Source organism: Anas acuta, chromosome 13 (genome assembly GCF_963932015.1).
Source record: "Anas acuta chromosome 13, bAnaAcu1.1, whole genome shotgun sequence".
Classification (NCBI taxonomy): Eukaryota; Metazoa; Chordata; class Aves; order Anseriformes; family Anatidae; genus Anas; species Anas acuta.
The window spans coordinates 3,156,503-3,171,390 of NC_088991.1; the positions used below are offsets into that span (position 1 = coordinate 3,156,503).

Genomic DNA, 14,888 nt, shown 5'->3' on the forward strand with positions numbered 1-14,888 from the left:
GTCTTTAAAGGCTTGCCATGGATGTACATCGTTATCCAAATGTGATTGCAGTGGAGTTAAAGGTGAAAAGGTAAGTATATCTTTTTGTGTTAGACTAATGCACAGACCACTGAGCCATATGCCATCTGCAGATATCTGAAGTTTATGAATAAATTATACTTGTTTTCTTTGTCAGTGTTGTAGGCATGCACCAAAGTATACGGCTCTTATAACAGCTTCAGGTACTGAGTCAAACCAAGTGGTCTATCTGATGGTGTACAGAGCTTCATATCACTGTTCTATCAAAAAATGGGGAATGAGACACAATTCTGCAGGAATGTGGGAGTATAAAGCAGAAAAGAGATTAATTTAGTAATGTAGAAATAACTTCTAGGGACTGGCTACTATAACCAGTTCCTCTGGGCAAGCCAAGCGGTGGATTGCACAGTAATGCCCACTAGTAATGTTTCAGTGGGAATTTTAAACTAGTGTGGGATTTTTCCACTTCCCTTGCATTGCCTGATCTAAGTAGTTGACAATCACTGTTGTGCTCTGAACTTGCACCATTTCTAACCCACAGCTTACACAGCTGTATGCTAAGGTAATAGCTGTTGCTGTCCAGTTGCTCAGCTGAAAGTTGGAGGTGGCCATTCAAATGCAGCTTTCTGAACATCCATAGCTGCCAAGTGACGAGTTGGTTAGTGGCCAAAACTGTATTCTCAGATCAAATAGAGTAACGAAACCTTTGTGGTTGATCCAGTAAAATAGGCAGTCTGGGCTGCGTGGCCAGCAGCCTAAGGCCAAAAGATGCATGCTGAAATCCCAAAGCTTTCCTGTTTTTCGTGCAGCTTGGATTTCCACTCTTGCTGTCTGAGCTCTATACTTTTAATTAAGTTCTTCATGCTTCTATTGCTAATACTTCTTATAGTTTTAGAAATCTGTCCTCTGAGGAAACAGTGGGTACTCAGCATTTCTTTCAGGTACAGTGCGCAATGTAGCTGTGCAGCTCAGGACTTGCTCAAATTGGGCAACTGTGGGAGCCTGCTTCTGAGTAAATTCTGGTTAAATAGTCAGCATGTAACTGCTGTTGTCGTGGGGTAGGGATGTAATACATGTATGATCACAATGAGGAGAGAAAGTGCCTGAAACACTTTCATAGCCATGTAAAGTTTGCCTGAGATGCAATGGAGGCCTTTTAGATGTGAACTTCTAAGAGTATGATAAGCCTGTCTTATCAAAGTACTTGGCCCCTCTCAACAAGGTTCTAAGAGGGCCTCAATGCTCTAGATTCATTTCTGAAACATGTCAAAGGTGGTTCTGAGGTTATATGAATAAGCATAACATCAAGTGAACCAAAAAGATGCAAAATATTCAGTCACTCCATTAGCACAATGTGGTGTTGATACAGAATTTTACTATTGGCTGAGGTTAAACAAGGCAGATGTCCAAAATTCGGAGTAATTCATGGTGCCAAATGTACCATCCAGGTGGATCCAAACAGATGAGGTCATTCCTTAGCATTTACTCGCTTTTGGTTCATCAAGTATATTCCCAATTTACATACCTAGCAAAAGACAATATCCCCTCAAAGCTTTCTAACTTAGATTTGCTTAGCCAAAACCTGAACCTGGTCCTTGCATTCCTACAGGATCTTCAGATGCAGGTGGCTAAACCAGATGTATCCTAACACTAGTCACAGAACTGTTTCAGGTTTAGTTTGAAGGCGTTCAAGCATCAGGGTTACATTCCTTGTACAACCACAGCAGGTCCAACTTTGGAGAACCCATCTGTAATGCACAGTTAGCCTTTTTCTGCACCAGTCACAGCTATTTTGTGAATCCAGTGAACACAACTACTGGCTGGCATGGATAAGAAACATCTAAAAGTACATCCGGAGTTCTAAATAAAACCAATTAATTGTTTTCTCTCAGTGATTCAGTATTCTGTATGCCACTTACACATGCACTGGGATCATGGCCCACTTGACACATTCCAGTCCTTCAGTGTCAGTTAACGGCATGGTGATAGTCACTTTATGGAGAAAAAAATCTTGGAACTGTTTGGAGTCACAGTGAGCTTTTCATCCAAATATAGTCAGCAAGTGGAGTATATGATATTTGTTCTCAATCAAGCACTGAAGTGTCATTACGCATTGTGGGCTTTGTTTCTGCTCCTCTAGACTGTCCAAGCCAATCATCAAGGAGAGCTGCGCAGGAGAAACTCTCACACTTCCCTGCAAAATTTGGCCTTTTGTACCTTTTGTAGAGCAGATTATAGTTAGTCTTGAGTAAAAGAGTGAGAGGCTTGATAACCCTTTGTAAAAAGGGTGAAGGGGGAAAAAAGCCTTCAGTAAAGTAAGCACAGCAACAGACCAGATACTTATATAATGGTTCTGCATCTTGGAAAAAGCTTAGATGGTCGCAGCTTGAGCAAAGTGAAATATTTTAATTAAAAAAAAAAAAATAATAATAAAAAAAAAAAAAAGGACAAACAAAACAGAACTTCACTTATGGTAAGAATTTCTTTTTTTGTATGTCTGTGAGCCCTTTTAGAGAATGTGGAGGGAGGTGTAAGCACCTCCTTAATCTGGTGGACACATCTGACACAGATTTTCAGCCTTAGAATGGAAGACTTGCTATGTTTGCTATGAAATCTGGGAACTACAATTCCTTCTCCACCTAAGTCAAGTTAAACACTGCATAATACTGAGGCATGTCAGACATTTTTTATTAAATAACCCTTCAGAAGCTTGCAGACCATCCTAGTGGTGTATCATGTCAACAAACAATGAAAAGCCAAGCCCATATTTCCTAAGTGTGGTGTGTTGCATGTGGAACTGGTTTGATCATGCGTGCACGCACCTCATTACGTTAGTTGCCCTGTAATTGTGAAGCCGCCAGAATCTGATGCATGGGCAGATTCCACAATCCATATCTGAGGAACCACAAGAGGTGTCTGTCATTAATGTCCATAATGTTTTCTGTTATTTTTTAACATTAAACTTTTTCTGAAATCTTGTACAGCTGCAAGACATCTAAGGCTGTCTTCAGATAATGAAGCTGATCAATCAGTGTCCAAGTTTCTTACACATGTGATGCAGGTTTCCAGGCCTGATACCATCTCCAACCCATCTTTCTTGCAAATATTATTTCTGTTCCAGTTGAGTGCAAACTGCTGCTGCAACAACAAGCTCCAGACTTTGCTTTGTGTTTGACCCTCAGCATCTGGTGTTCCTGCTTCCCTCTCCAGGGAGGGAGACCTCTGAAGCAGGAGTCAGACCCTATAGTTCCTCATCTAATTGGCAATGAACAGCATTAGGCAAGGAGCTGTATAAACATTCACCCCTTTGGTTCTCCCCTTGGAAGTGTGACAATGTACTTGTAGAACTACTGGAAGTCAGGCGTACGGAACCTGGGACTGTGCTGGAGGACAGGAGAAGCCTTGTTAATGCTCTCGGCTGAGCCCTGCCCTTCTGTTGCACTGTTTTATTATGGGCCTGCAAACAGCTTCTGCATACAAGTTGCTGTCCATTTGCATCAAGTCAACTAAGAAGTGCTGCTTTGTTCAGCTCAGCACAGCCTCACGTGTCCCCTTTGAGACTCAGGAGGAGCCTTCTTTCTCAGTATCCTAGCATTTCCTTCAGGATATCCAAATTCTAACACACTGGGCAAAGTAATACAAATTAAACTGTAGCAAATAAGAAAACTTTACTGGTCTTGCCTCAGGGAACCATAATACGATAGCTGACAAAAATCCGTGCAGTCTTCAGCTCAGGCCCACCTTACTAAACTAAATCATTAAAATTGACAGTATAGGAAGTATAGAAACAAAACAATTACTGAGTTGGAGAAAATTGATCACAGCCAAGATCCACAGTGCTGTCCTCTGCTTTCAGTAATCTCCTTCTCAGTGAACTGGATCTGGTAAGGTTCTCTTAAAGCTAAAGATTAATCTGCCCTGTACAGATGCTTATAGGAATTGCTTGCGCTTTTCAACTGGATGTGTAGAATTGCTTCTTAGTTCAGAGCTGTTAGTGAACTCATCTCACCAAAACCAGGTCTCTTTGTAAACTGTATTAGTTTACAGCTAGATCAGGTCTTTGAAGCATGCTGAGTTGCAATGCAACTATTTGTGTAGCTTCAGTAGAAACATGTGGCTCAAACTGGGAGGGGCTGTGTTGGTGTGTTTTTTTTTGTTGTTTTTGTTGTTTATGGCATCTAAAGTGCAGCTCCACCTCAAAATAACTGGGCATACATGATGCTGTTCTAGGTGATCAGGCCTATTTGGTTCTATCCATTCAAATTAAGCTAACAAATGGGTTAAGAGGCTGCCCTTTAGTCACTACATGTGATTAGTCCGTGGTCATTTAAAGGAACTCTTCAGAAGATGCCAAGTTTACTGGGTTTGTTGATGACGATGTCAGGGGTGCTAAAGACCCTACTGGGCTGCAAGCTCCTAATGTACTCAGGTAACAGTTCAGCGCACAAGATTGTGGCAAGAGCAGCTTTGTAATGCCAGAGCTCTGGAGGCATTTCAGATGTAAGAAATCCTTAGCCCCCATCAAAAGAAAAAAGTTCTTGGACTCTTTGGATGCATACAGTTGGAGCTGAGCCTCAGGAGAAAATATCAGTAACATCCTCAAGGTTCCTATTTCTTTTTGCATTGTCATGGCTTAGTACAGATGTGACTCAAGCTCATTTTTTTTCCTACTGTTGGATTAAAAACTGCTATGAAATAGTTAAATTCTCAAACTTTAATCACTTTATCATGTATAACTGTGATTAGTGTCTGTTTCATAAATGTTGGCCTGAAATGCATTAACATGAGCCTGTATTCTGAAAAGTTTACAGCCCTAGCAAGTGACCGACCATTGAACTTGGACTGCAACTGCTTTTGTAAGATAAAGCAAATGCTATTCTGAAGAAACTGTTGTATTTTGAAGAATACAAATCATCGTGGAGACTTTTTCCATTGTGTTCTACCTCAGTATTCAACTGTCTTTAAACACCCTGGTTTGTGGCTGGTTGCTGTGTGCTTTGAATAAAGCCTTTATTAGATCCTATAGTTTCATTTAAGTTAATGCTCTTTAAGTTGAGGAAGCAATTACATTGACTAATGTTATATTGGTACATGAGACGGATTGCTGTAGCTTTCACCCTGTTGTCTAGGAAGGGGAAGAATAATACAGCTGCCTGTTGCATCACTTCTTCCCTGCTGTCCATCTTTTATTACTACAGACACTAGAATATTAATCTAGTTTTAAGCAGCCACATTCAGTCAATTGTCTTTAGACTTTCTGATGTTTGCTGGTTTTGTAGCAACAGCGGGAAGCATGCATGTGCCTTTGTTGCCCAATCCATTATGAGAGGTGATTTTGCAAAGTTGCACATTGGAGTACTTCATGCTCTCATCTTCAATTGCTCAGATTATCATGTTAACATCTTGCAAATAAAAAAATATACTAGTACCTGAAGTTAAATGTTTGCATTAATAAAATTTCAGAGCATACCATAGGCAAAAAGTGTTGAGGCCACATGTTGAGAATCTCAGGCATCTGCTCCCGTCTTAGAAGAAGGTGGATTTAAAACTAGATACGCAGTGCTTACAGAACTTACGGAATTGGCAGGCCAAGCAGGTGTTGTATTGGGTGTTCTGAGTGGTTCTTGGTTTGTGTGTTTTATTCTTTAAAATCAATTTTATGCTGTCTTCCATTGCAGTCTCTGGTACTTGTAGTTCCAAACTGATGTGATTCTGGCATTGTGCTTTGCTTAGCGGAACATCCTAGTTCCAAATGTAACAGCTGATCTCTTACAACTATTTAGCCACCAGAATAGGCTAACTATTGCTTTCCTGTTTGTTTTTTGTTTGCTTGTTTTTCTCATACTTTTAAAGTCTTGTTTCACGAGCATACCACATCTGTGTAAATAACCTAGTTTCTCTCCTCATAAATCCTACAACAAACATTTAGGTTTCTGGAAGAAATTCAAGACATGTACATGACTGCATACTTTAGAATTGTACCTATCCCTGATTTTATAAATACTTCTGAACTATTCCAGTCACTGGAACTATGCCTGTTTCCCCCCATATCCCTGTTTAATAGGCTATATTTTTTTCTTTCACTTAAAGCACAAGTTTAGAGTGTTTCTTAACTATTTTTTAATTCCTAACCCCCAAGTAATCATTGTGTTCAAGTGTATAAGCTGATAGTTTTGCCACATTTGTGTAGCTGATTGAGGCCAATTGCATTGGAATGACTTTTGGATTCATCTGAGATCAAAATCTGACTCCTAGCCCATTCCCCAAGGTAATGATGGTTTATAGCTGAGAAATCTTTATTCTGCTATTAAAAGAATCCAGTACCTTCAGGACTAGAAGATGAGATCTGAGCTGACCTAAACCTTTCCTGTATATGTTTTTCTTCAGTAGCTTCAAGTCCAAACCAGAAAATATCCAGACTTTCTCGGTTTGCTGTACAAGCAGAACTGGCTGGCAAGTCTCTCAGTTTTTGTATCTGTAAGAAAATACGTTGCATGCTACCCAGGGACGTGAAGCTCACCCCTAACAATATAGGATCCTTTCATTGGCTTTCTCATTTCATTGAAACATTTGAAACATCTTTTCTGCTTCAATGTGTGTTTGCAAGGCAGCAAGCATTTTTCCCAGGCAAATTCAGCATTGTAACATCTGAATATTGATGAAAACAGCATAGAATATACAAGGTGTGCAATAGGAAAGTCTGGAAAAAGGAGCTGTGTCTAAAAACTGCTCTCAGTTATGGGATTTTTCTATGCAACATTGAATAGAAGACAGTTCAAAAAAAAAAAAAAATTCTCTGTTCTAGAGAGCTGTATCAGGTTGGTTTCTCCCCCTAGCTTCCCCACATTTATTTATCCAACCAATTTTTTGATCGAAGATAGTGGTTATAGTGCAAATGTTTCTTTATAACTAGCTGTATCGAGTTTCTTCAGGAAGTGTTTGGTGCAATCCCCATTTATTCAGGAGTCTAGTCCTTTAACTCATCTCCTCACTCTAGGGGTCATTTGCTGGAAACTCCCCTGAGTTGCTCTGGCAACAGTTTCCTTGTGCAAGGCTCACATTGTAGCTGTTCACTTTCAAAGTGGGCCTGGAAAATGCTCATTTTGTAGTTTCAATAGTGCATCTGTTGCCTCCTGTGTTTCTTTTGTGTAAGTGTTTGGCCTTGTATGTTGCCCTCTCTCACTTCTAAAGGTCTTGGCTCCCCAGTTCTGCGACAGCTTGCAGCAGAGACCTTGGTAGTTGCATTTAGAGAACAGCTCTTCAGCAGCAGATGACACAAGGCCACCCCTCTGCTGAAAGTCAGTTCTAGTATCCATTTGCAGATGTTACTTTCTTTAAAATAAATAAAGGGGAAGTGTGAGCAAGTTGAGATTAATAGGCATAGTGTAGCCTAGCTGGTACCTGATCCATCTGACATGCCTCTTGTATGCAAGTGTTTCCTTAGTGTGCAAACACGGTTCTTGCCAGAGCTTGCTCTGAAGTCTGGCTCTGTCTGATGTTTTCTTTATTGGGCACTCCCAGATTCCTTATTCTGTCTCCTTCGGGGGCACACTAACCCTTTCATATCCTGGCCCAGGATAGTAACACTCCTCCAGTCTTGCTTTTCAGTTGAGGCAGCATACTGGCTGTGGAGCTTCACACAGAAGCAGAGCCTGGCATCTCGTGCAAAAAGACATCCCAGACTCCAGCTGTCGAACTCAAGCTAGCCTCAATTTATTTTGCAATCAGCTTTTCCCCAGGGGAGAAAAGATGTTTGCCCTGTACAGGAGAGCAGTATATGACCTAGAGTAACTGAGGAGTGTGTTTACCTTCTAATTACTAGGAAGCCAGCTTTAGCAGACCAGTTAATGAGCTGTCCATCCCTATCCAAGGTTTCTTTCTGAATCTCACTGTCTAGAGCTAAGGCTGCAGCTCAGGCTTGCTCACAGCCTTCAGGTTGTCATCCAAAGTAGTGTAGCAATTACTGGAAAAGCTGGGAGGAAGAGAGGCCATGTTCGTTTTCTCCGATTTTTTGGGGGGTTCCTGACATCTTGTAAATGTGTTGAACCCAACTGGTGGCTTCCTGTCCACTGCAGTGGAATACGGAGCACCTACCCAAGTAGTACACTGAGAAACCTGAGATTTAAGAATGAAACCTAGTGCTGTTATCTTGCTGAGTATCTGAAATCATGTTCAGCGTGGAGCTGCCATGGAAAATAGAGGGGAGATAAGCGAAGCCATAATGTTGGCTTTTGCATATTGTGTTCAAGGCTGCAATTAAATGCTCCTGTCTGCTTCCAAACCCCAGTTTTCAGTTCTCTGCTGATGTTGTCTTCTTGAAGATAAGAGATTCCTGCTTCGGTTCCTTCCCTTGACTGAGGATCTAGGCAGGGCCTCCCGGTTCCCTAGAGAATGTCATAGCTGGTAGACTGCCAGGTAACATGTGGGAGCTACTACCCAAACCATGCAAGAAGATAAAAATTCAGGATGAACAGAGAATACAGAAAAGAATGCACAGCCCTAACCATATGACAGCCCTAACCGTGTGATTAAGGTGCTTGTCAGGGTGGAACAAATCCAGGCCACTTTCTTTGGTGGTTCATGTAGTTGTGGAAAAAATAATTGGGGCAAATCTACAGAAGTTGTTTTGCAGGTGGGACCCAAACAAGCTGTAGGGCGATAGGGAATAATGCTGAGCAATGGCCTGTTTCATAAGCATTGTTCTACATGTATGTACTGGTTGATATAACAGAGCTGTAGGAAATAGGCTTACACATTTGAAAAGTGTACAATAATCCATATGCACAAAAAAGTGTCCTAATTCTGGTATTTCTGAACCATTCTGTACTTACTGAAACCTTAATATTTACTGGTCTTTATGAATCTCTTGTACAGAAGGAATACAAGTAAATATTTAATGAATCTGCAGCAATGAACATTCTGAAACTGCAGTGAAGTAGTGTATCATAGAATCATAGAATCATAGAATATCCTGAGTTGGAAGGGACCTTTAGGGATCATCAAGTCCAGCTCTTGACACCGCACAGGTCTACCCAAAAGTTCAGACCATGTGACTAAGTGCACTGTCCAATCTCTTCTTAAATTCAGACAGGCTCGGTGCAGTGACCACTTCCCTGGGGAGCCTGTTCCAGTGTGCAACCACCCTCTCTGTGAAGAACCCCCTCCTGATGTCAAGCCTAAATTTCCCCTGCCTCAGCTTAACCCCATTCCTGCGGGTCCTGTCGCTGGTGTTAATGGAGAAAAGGTCTCCTGCCTCTCGACACCCCCTTACGAGGAAGTTGTAGACTGTGATGAGGTCTCCCCTCAGCCTCCTCTTCTCCAGGCTGAACAGGCCCAGTGCCCTCAGCCGTTCCTTGTACGTCTTCCCCTCCAGGCCTTTCACCATCTTCATAGCCCTCCTCTGGACACTCTCCAACAGTTTCATGTCCTTTTTATACTGTGGTGCCCAGAACTGCACACAGTACTCGAGGTGAGGCCGCACCAGCGCAGAGTAGAGCGGGACAATCACCTCCCTTGACCTACTAGCGATGCCGTGCTTGATGCACCCCAGGACACGGTTGGCCCTCCTGGCTGCCAGGGCACACTGCTGGCTCATATTCAACTTGCTGTCTACCACGACCCCCAGATCCCTCTCTTCTAGGCTGCTCTCCAGCGTCTCATCGCCCAGTCTGTACGTGCAGCCAGGGTTTCCCCGTCCCAGGTGCAGGACCCGGCACTTGCTCTTATTGAACTTCATGCGGTTGGCGATCGCCCAGCTCTCCAACCTATCCAGATCCCTCTGCAAGGCCTTTCCACACTCATTCGAGTCCACAACTCCTCCAAGTTTGGTGTCATCAGCAAACTTGCTCAAAATACCTTCTATTCCTACATCCAGATCGTTAATGAAAATATTGAAAAGTACTGGCCCTAAAATGGAGCCTTGAGGGACCCCACTGGTGACCGCCCGACAGCCTGACGCAGCCCCATTCACCATAACCCTTTGGGCCCTGCCCGTTAGCCAATTGCTCACCCATCGTATGATGTTTTTATTTAGCTGTATGGTGGACATTTTGTCCAGTAGGATCCTATGGGAAACCATGTCAAAAGCCTTGCTGAAGTCCAAAAAAATCACATCAGCTTGTTTCCCTTGGTCCACCATACGGGTGATCTTATCATAAAAGGAAATCAGGTTAGTTAGGCAGGACCTACCCTTCACAAACCCATGCTGGCTGGGACCAATGACTGCTTTGTCCCCCAGGTGCGCCTCAATTGCCAGCTTACAGGGTGGCGTGTGATGGGATGTGGTAGAGGTATATTTGTTATAATATTCATAATATTGTTTGTGATTTGTCATTGCATAAATATTCAGCAAAATATGGTTCCTTATTAAGAGCTTATAGTTTTAGCATGAGGTGACAAATAAAAGGGATAAACATTTTTTTGTTGTCCTGTCTCTTGATTTACATCATAAGCACTTTGGGCTGGAACCATCTTTACATTCTGTCTTTACACAGTGTTTAGCCTACAGTACTCAACCAGGATCTCAGTTGCTTTTATATTACAAATAGCAATCGTGTATCTGTGAAATGATACTAACCAGAAGTCACAGTATAGCAATAATCTATACCCTTGGGGAGTTTTTATGCATAGTGCAGTACAATGGAGTTTTTAGGAGAGACTTGGTGACTAACGAAGCCATGTTTTTATAGGAAGATGGGAGGGTTCTATGCATTTGGGCAGCACAGAAGAACTATTGTTGAATTATATCTGTAAATAGGTAGCTTAAATAGTGGCTAATCATCCCATGAAACCTGTTTAAGTGGTGCCATTAAATGCAATGCGTGTGTACGTTCAGGAATTTCTGTAGCTAAGCAGGTGAGATTAATCATAATGTTAATGAGTTTGTCTGTATGGTAACTTCCTACTGAAAGCTGAAAGTGTGTTTTCTGAACATCGCTAATGTTCCTTGTACTTTTGCTGTATTATCTTCCCACACCCATTCTTTTTGTAGGGTGAAAGGGGATTCCCGGGCTTGGAAGGACAGCCAGGTTTGCCTGGATTTCCAGGACCAGAAGGGCCTCCTGGTCCAAGAGGTCCAAAGGTAAGTCCCAATGTGCTAGAATAGCATGAAAATGCTAGGTAGCGTAAGCTTGTTTTTAATGCTGATCCCAAATCACCCCAGAATTATTGATTTTCTATCAGTTTAATAGGCAAAATCTTCAGAAGTTAGGATGTTATATTAGGATATGTTAGTTGGTTGTGTTTTTTTTTTTTTTGTTTGGGAGAGTCAACCATAGGAAGAAAATTGCATTAAGTTTCCAATTCCTCACCTACACATGTGCTTCTAAACACTGTGTGTATACCTCTATTCTTTCCTTAGCAAATTAAGGTCAGAGAATGGGTTTGGCAAGGTGCTGTAAAGTAGCTTTGTTACTCCTTGCAATAACACACTCCATTACTTAGTTTACTGATGAGGGTGGTGTTAGCTGCTGGAGGGGTCCCACCATGTGGGCAGTGTTGGAAACTCGTGTTTGCACCTAGTGGTATTCGTGGGCTAGTTTTGTGTGGGGTGATGCAAATGAAGGCCTCATTGAACCATGCTGAGGCAACTGAGAAATGCTCCTTGCTTTCTCTGGATGGTTTCAGTTTATTTTTATTTCCTGCTGAATTACATCACCATGCTCAGATGGTATGGCTTAGCATTAAAACGCTGAAAAGCCTTCTTCTGAGTGCACGTATATTTAATATGCACAAGCTTATCCAGGATCTGCCTATTTCTGTTGCAAATACCCAAAAACTAAATTAGCAGAAGAACAAAAAATAAATAAATAGTTAGGTGATAAGAAAAAATGAAAGGCTATGCTAAGAGAGAAAATTGTGTGTAACAAGTGAAATGAGAAAGTAGTCTTCTATAAGAAACTAGTCTATTGTATTTGGACTCCATAAATATCTTTTCTTCTCAGTATTATATTATGAAGCTTAATCTTGTATATCTTGTTTTGACCACACGAGGTCACTGTAGTACAATTGATGAAAGTAGCAAGCAGACGGTTTCTGCTTACATGCAAGTTTAGGTAGCTTTAATGAAAAAAACATTTCCTCTAAGCCATGGTTTATCAACTGTAACAAGTGCTTTTCAATTCAAGGTCCAGTGGCCAAAATAAAATTATTCTGAACCCTTTTACTCAGGAAATGACAACTTACGTCACCTTTAGCCATCTTATAAACGTGTAAAATAACTTCTATCATGCTTACAGTTTACTTTGATAGGAAAACTGACTGCAAGCTTAAATGTTGTTTTTTTTTTTGTTTGTTGTTGTTTGTTTGTTTGTTTTTTAGGGTGATGATGGACTTCCAGGACCTATTGGACCCAAAGGAATTAGAGTAAGTATCGGTGTAATTTTAGGTTGATATACTGGAATTGCAGATAAAGACTGCCAGGTATAGAATGGGTCCTCATAAAAAGGGTGATTTATGGGGGGGGGAAATTAACTTAATCCTGATAAAACATGTCTATCAGCTAGAAGAGAGTGTATTACTTTTTGTAAGGAATATAAGATTATGTAAGTAATACAATTAAAGCAATAATTGATTGTATTACACAATCTTATGTATTGCTTGTATTATTTTCCATAAACTCATTAGGGAGAGTAATCCCAATACTGTGTATGCATTTATATGTGTATGTAGGGTCAATAAGTGAGACACGGAGTCTGGAAACCCTTTATGTTTCATGCATCTGCGTTTTCTTTTTGTCAAACGCCTCAGCGGGTGATAACTGTTGTGTCACCACCAACTTCAGTGGCATGCATCCATCTTCTGTACCATGAGTATTTCTTTTCTTTGTATATCTACATGGTCTTACCATAGTTGTTCTGTTACCTTCATCTTCTCTGTGTTTTCATGGCTATTTTCCTGAAAGAGAGGTGAGAACCTTGATGGCTGTCCAGGATTGCATTCTTATTTTTTGTGTGATTCTGATGCTTCAGTTTTTCTTATGTATATACATATAGGCTACATTTAGTCAAATCTTGGTCATTCCTTTTGCACATCTAATCACATCATACTGTTTAAAACATACTCTTTTTTTTTTTTTTTTCTAGGGACCGCCAGGGCTTCCAGGATTTCCAGGAACACCAGGACTTCCTGTAAGTAGGAGTGGACTATATAGTTATGATCTGGTCTATTTTGTCTTTCCTGCAAGCTAACTGTTCTTTCCTGTTTTCAACTTCAAAGGGATTACCAGGACAAGATGGGCCACCAGGACCTCAGGGTATCCCAGGCTGCAATGGAACTAAGGTGGAATCCCTTTAAAATTCGTATCAGGACAACAGTAATATGATAAAGAGCTCTTGTTCTTCTGAGAATGGGTTTCGTTTATTGTGTGAAGTAGCACTTGCTGTTGCTGACTTGTGCAGGTAATTCCAGGCACTTCCACATGCATCTGAGGGAAGAGGTCATGATCTGGTAACTAAAGCACCAGTTGCTGGTGATAAATTGCCAGCATCAAGTCACATCATTTGTACTCAGCAACTTCTTTGTTACTTTCATCCAATCCTTAATTTTACAGCTAACAACTGAGAGGAGTGTGTTGTGATTAGAGTCATATGCTGCATCTGATCTTTGTAGTAGGGTCTTGCTACCAAGGAAAACATACTAGCAAACAGTGTGACTTCTTACTTATTAATTTTTAATAATATTGCATTGAAAATACTGATTCAGTATCCTTGTTGGAAGGAATCACTTTCATTCAAATATGTTACTTAGCTTCACTTTAGGATCTTTCTTTAAGAGAAGCTGATCCTCTATAGCAGTGCATGTGTTTTCCCTCTCTGTAGTACAGTAGTTTGCCTGGATGTATGTAGATCTGAATTTGGAAAGTTCTGTTTCAATCACTTGTATGACTTTGCAAACCATTTATCCTATAGCTGATTCCAATACAGTTTGCTATTCTGGAGTCATAAATTAACAATTAAACTGTACGTATTGTTAATCTTTTTCTTTTTGTTATATTTTGTTCTGTTTCTTGGCTAACGGTCTTCTTCATCCCTAAGGGAGAGCGTGGATTCCCAGGCAGTCCAGGTTTTCCTGGCCTACAAGGGCCTCCTGTAAGTAAAAAATTTCCAGATCTGCTTCCTGTAATCCACTGAAAGATTTCTGCCTAGATCTGTGAAAGATCAGATAAATACCAGCCTCTTTTTGCAGTTGCTCTTTGAATAAACAGGAATCTATTTTTTATGGTTAATCAGAATATTTAAGGTGTCCAGCAGAAAAGTGAGCTCTTCTGCTGCATGCTGTGGCAAAGCTAATAAAAAGCCATTTGAATTCTCATATGCTGAGATGCTTTTGTCACCTGCAGAAAACAGAAATATATGCATATGTGTCAGAGAAGGGAAATCTTGTTACTGTCATCGTGTGTGTATGTTTATATATATATAGTGTTGCTGGTGATAAAAGGGGAAGAAAAAAAGGGACAGTAATATAGGGTATAAGCAACTGTCAGAACCAAGTCATAGAATGGTTTGGGTTGGAAGGGACCTTAAAGATTGCCCAGTTCCAGCCCCTGCCCTGGGCAGGGACACCTCCCACCAGCCCAGGCTGTCCAAAGCCCCATCCTGCCTGGCCTTGGGCACTTCAACAGCTTCTCTGGGCAGCCTGTGCAAGTGCTTCACCATACTCACAGGAGAGAATTTCTTCTTAATATCTAATCTAAACCTACCCTCTTTTAGTTTAAAACCGTTATCCCTTGTGCTATCACTACAGTCCCTGCTAAAGAGTCCCTGCCCTGGTTTTGGCTGGATAGAGTTAGTTTTCTTCCTAGTAGCTAGTCTGATGATGGTTTGGATATAGGATGAGAATAACGCTGATACCACAGAAGTGTTTTAATTGTT

The 14,888-nt window shown here is 41.1% G+C and overlaps 1 protein-coding gene across 3 annotated transcripts in view; it reads left to right on the plus strand.

Annotated features, from left to right (window-relative positions):
* COL4A5 (collagen type IV alpha 5 chain) overlaps nucleotides 1-14,888 on the plus strand; it is an 88,596-nt gene that overhangs the window by 24,720 nt on the left and 48,988 nt on the right. For all 3 annotated transcript variants that reach the window (XR_011101078.1, XM_068697108.1, XM_068697109.1), the window contains exons 2-7: nucleotides 11-70; nucleotides 11,009-11,098; nucleotides 12,337-12,381; nucleotides 13,101-13,145; nucleotides 13,234-13,296; nucleotides 14,052-14,105. Coding sequence is in view for 2 of the 3 variants with exons in the window: in XM_068697108.1 (XP_068553209.1) it covers nucleotides 11-70; nucleotides 11,009-11,098; nucleotides 12,337-12,381; nucleotides 13,101-13,145; nucleotides 13,234-13,296; nucleotides 14,052-14,105 (357 nt within the window). In the remaining variant the exon portion in view is untranslated. The remainder of the gene's footprint in view (nucleotides 1-10; nucleotides 71-11,008; nucleotides 11,099-12,336; nucleotides 12,382-13,100; nucleotides 13,146-13,233; nucleotides 13,297-14,051; nucleotides 14,106-14,888) is intronic.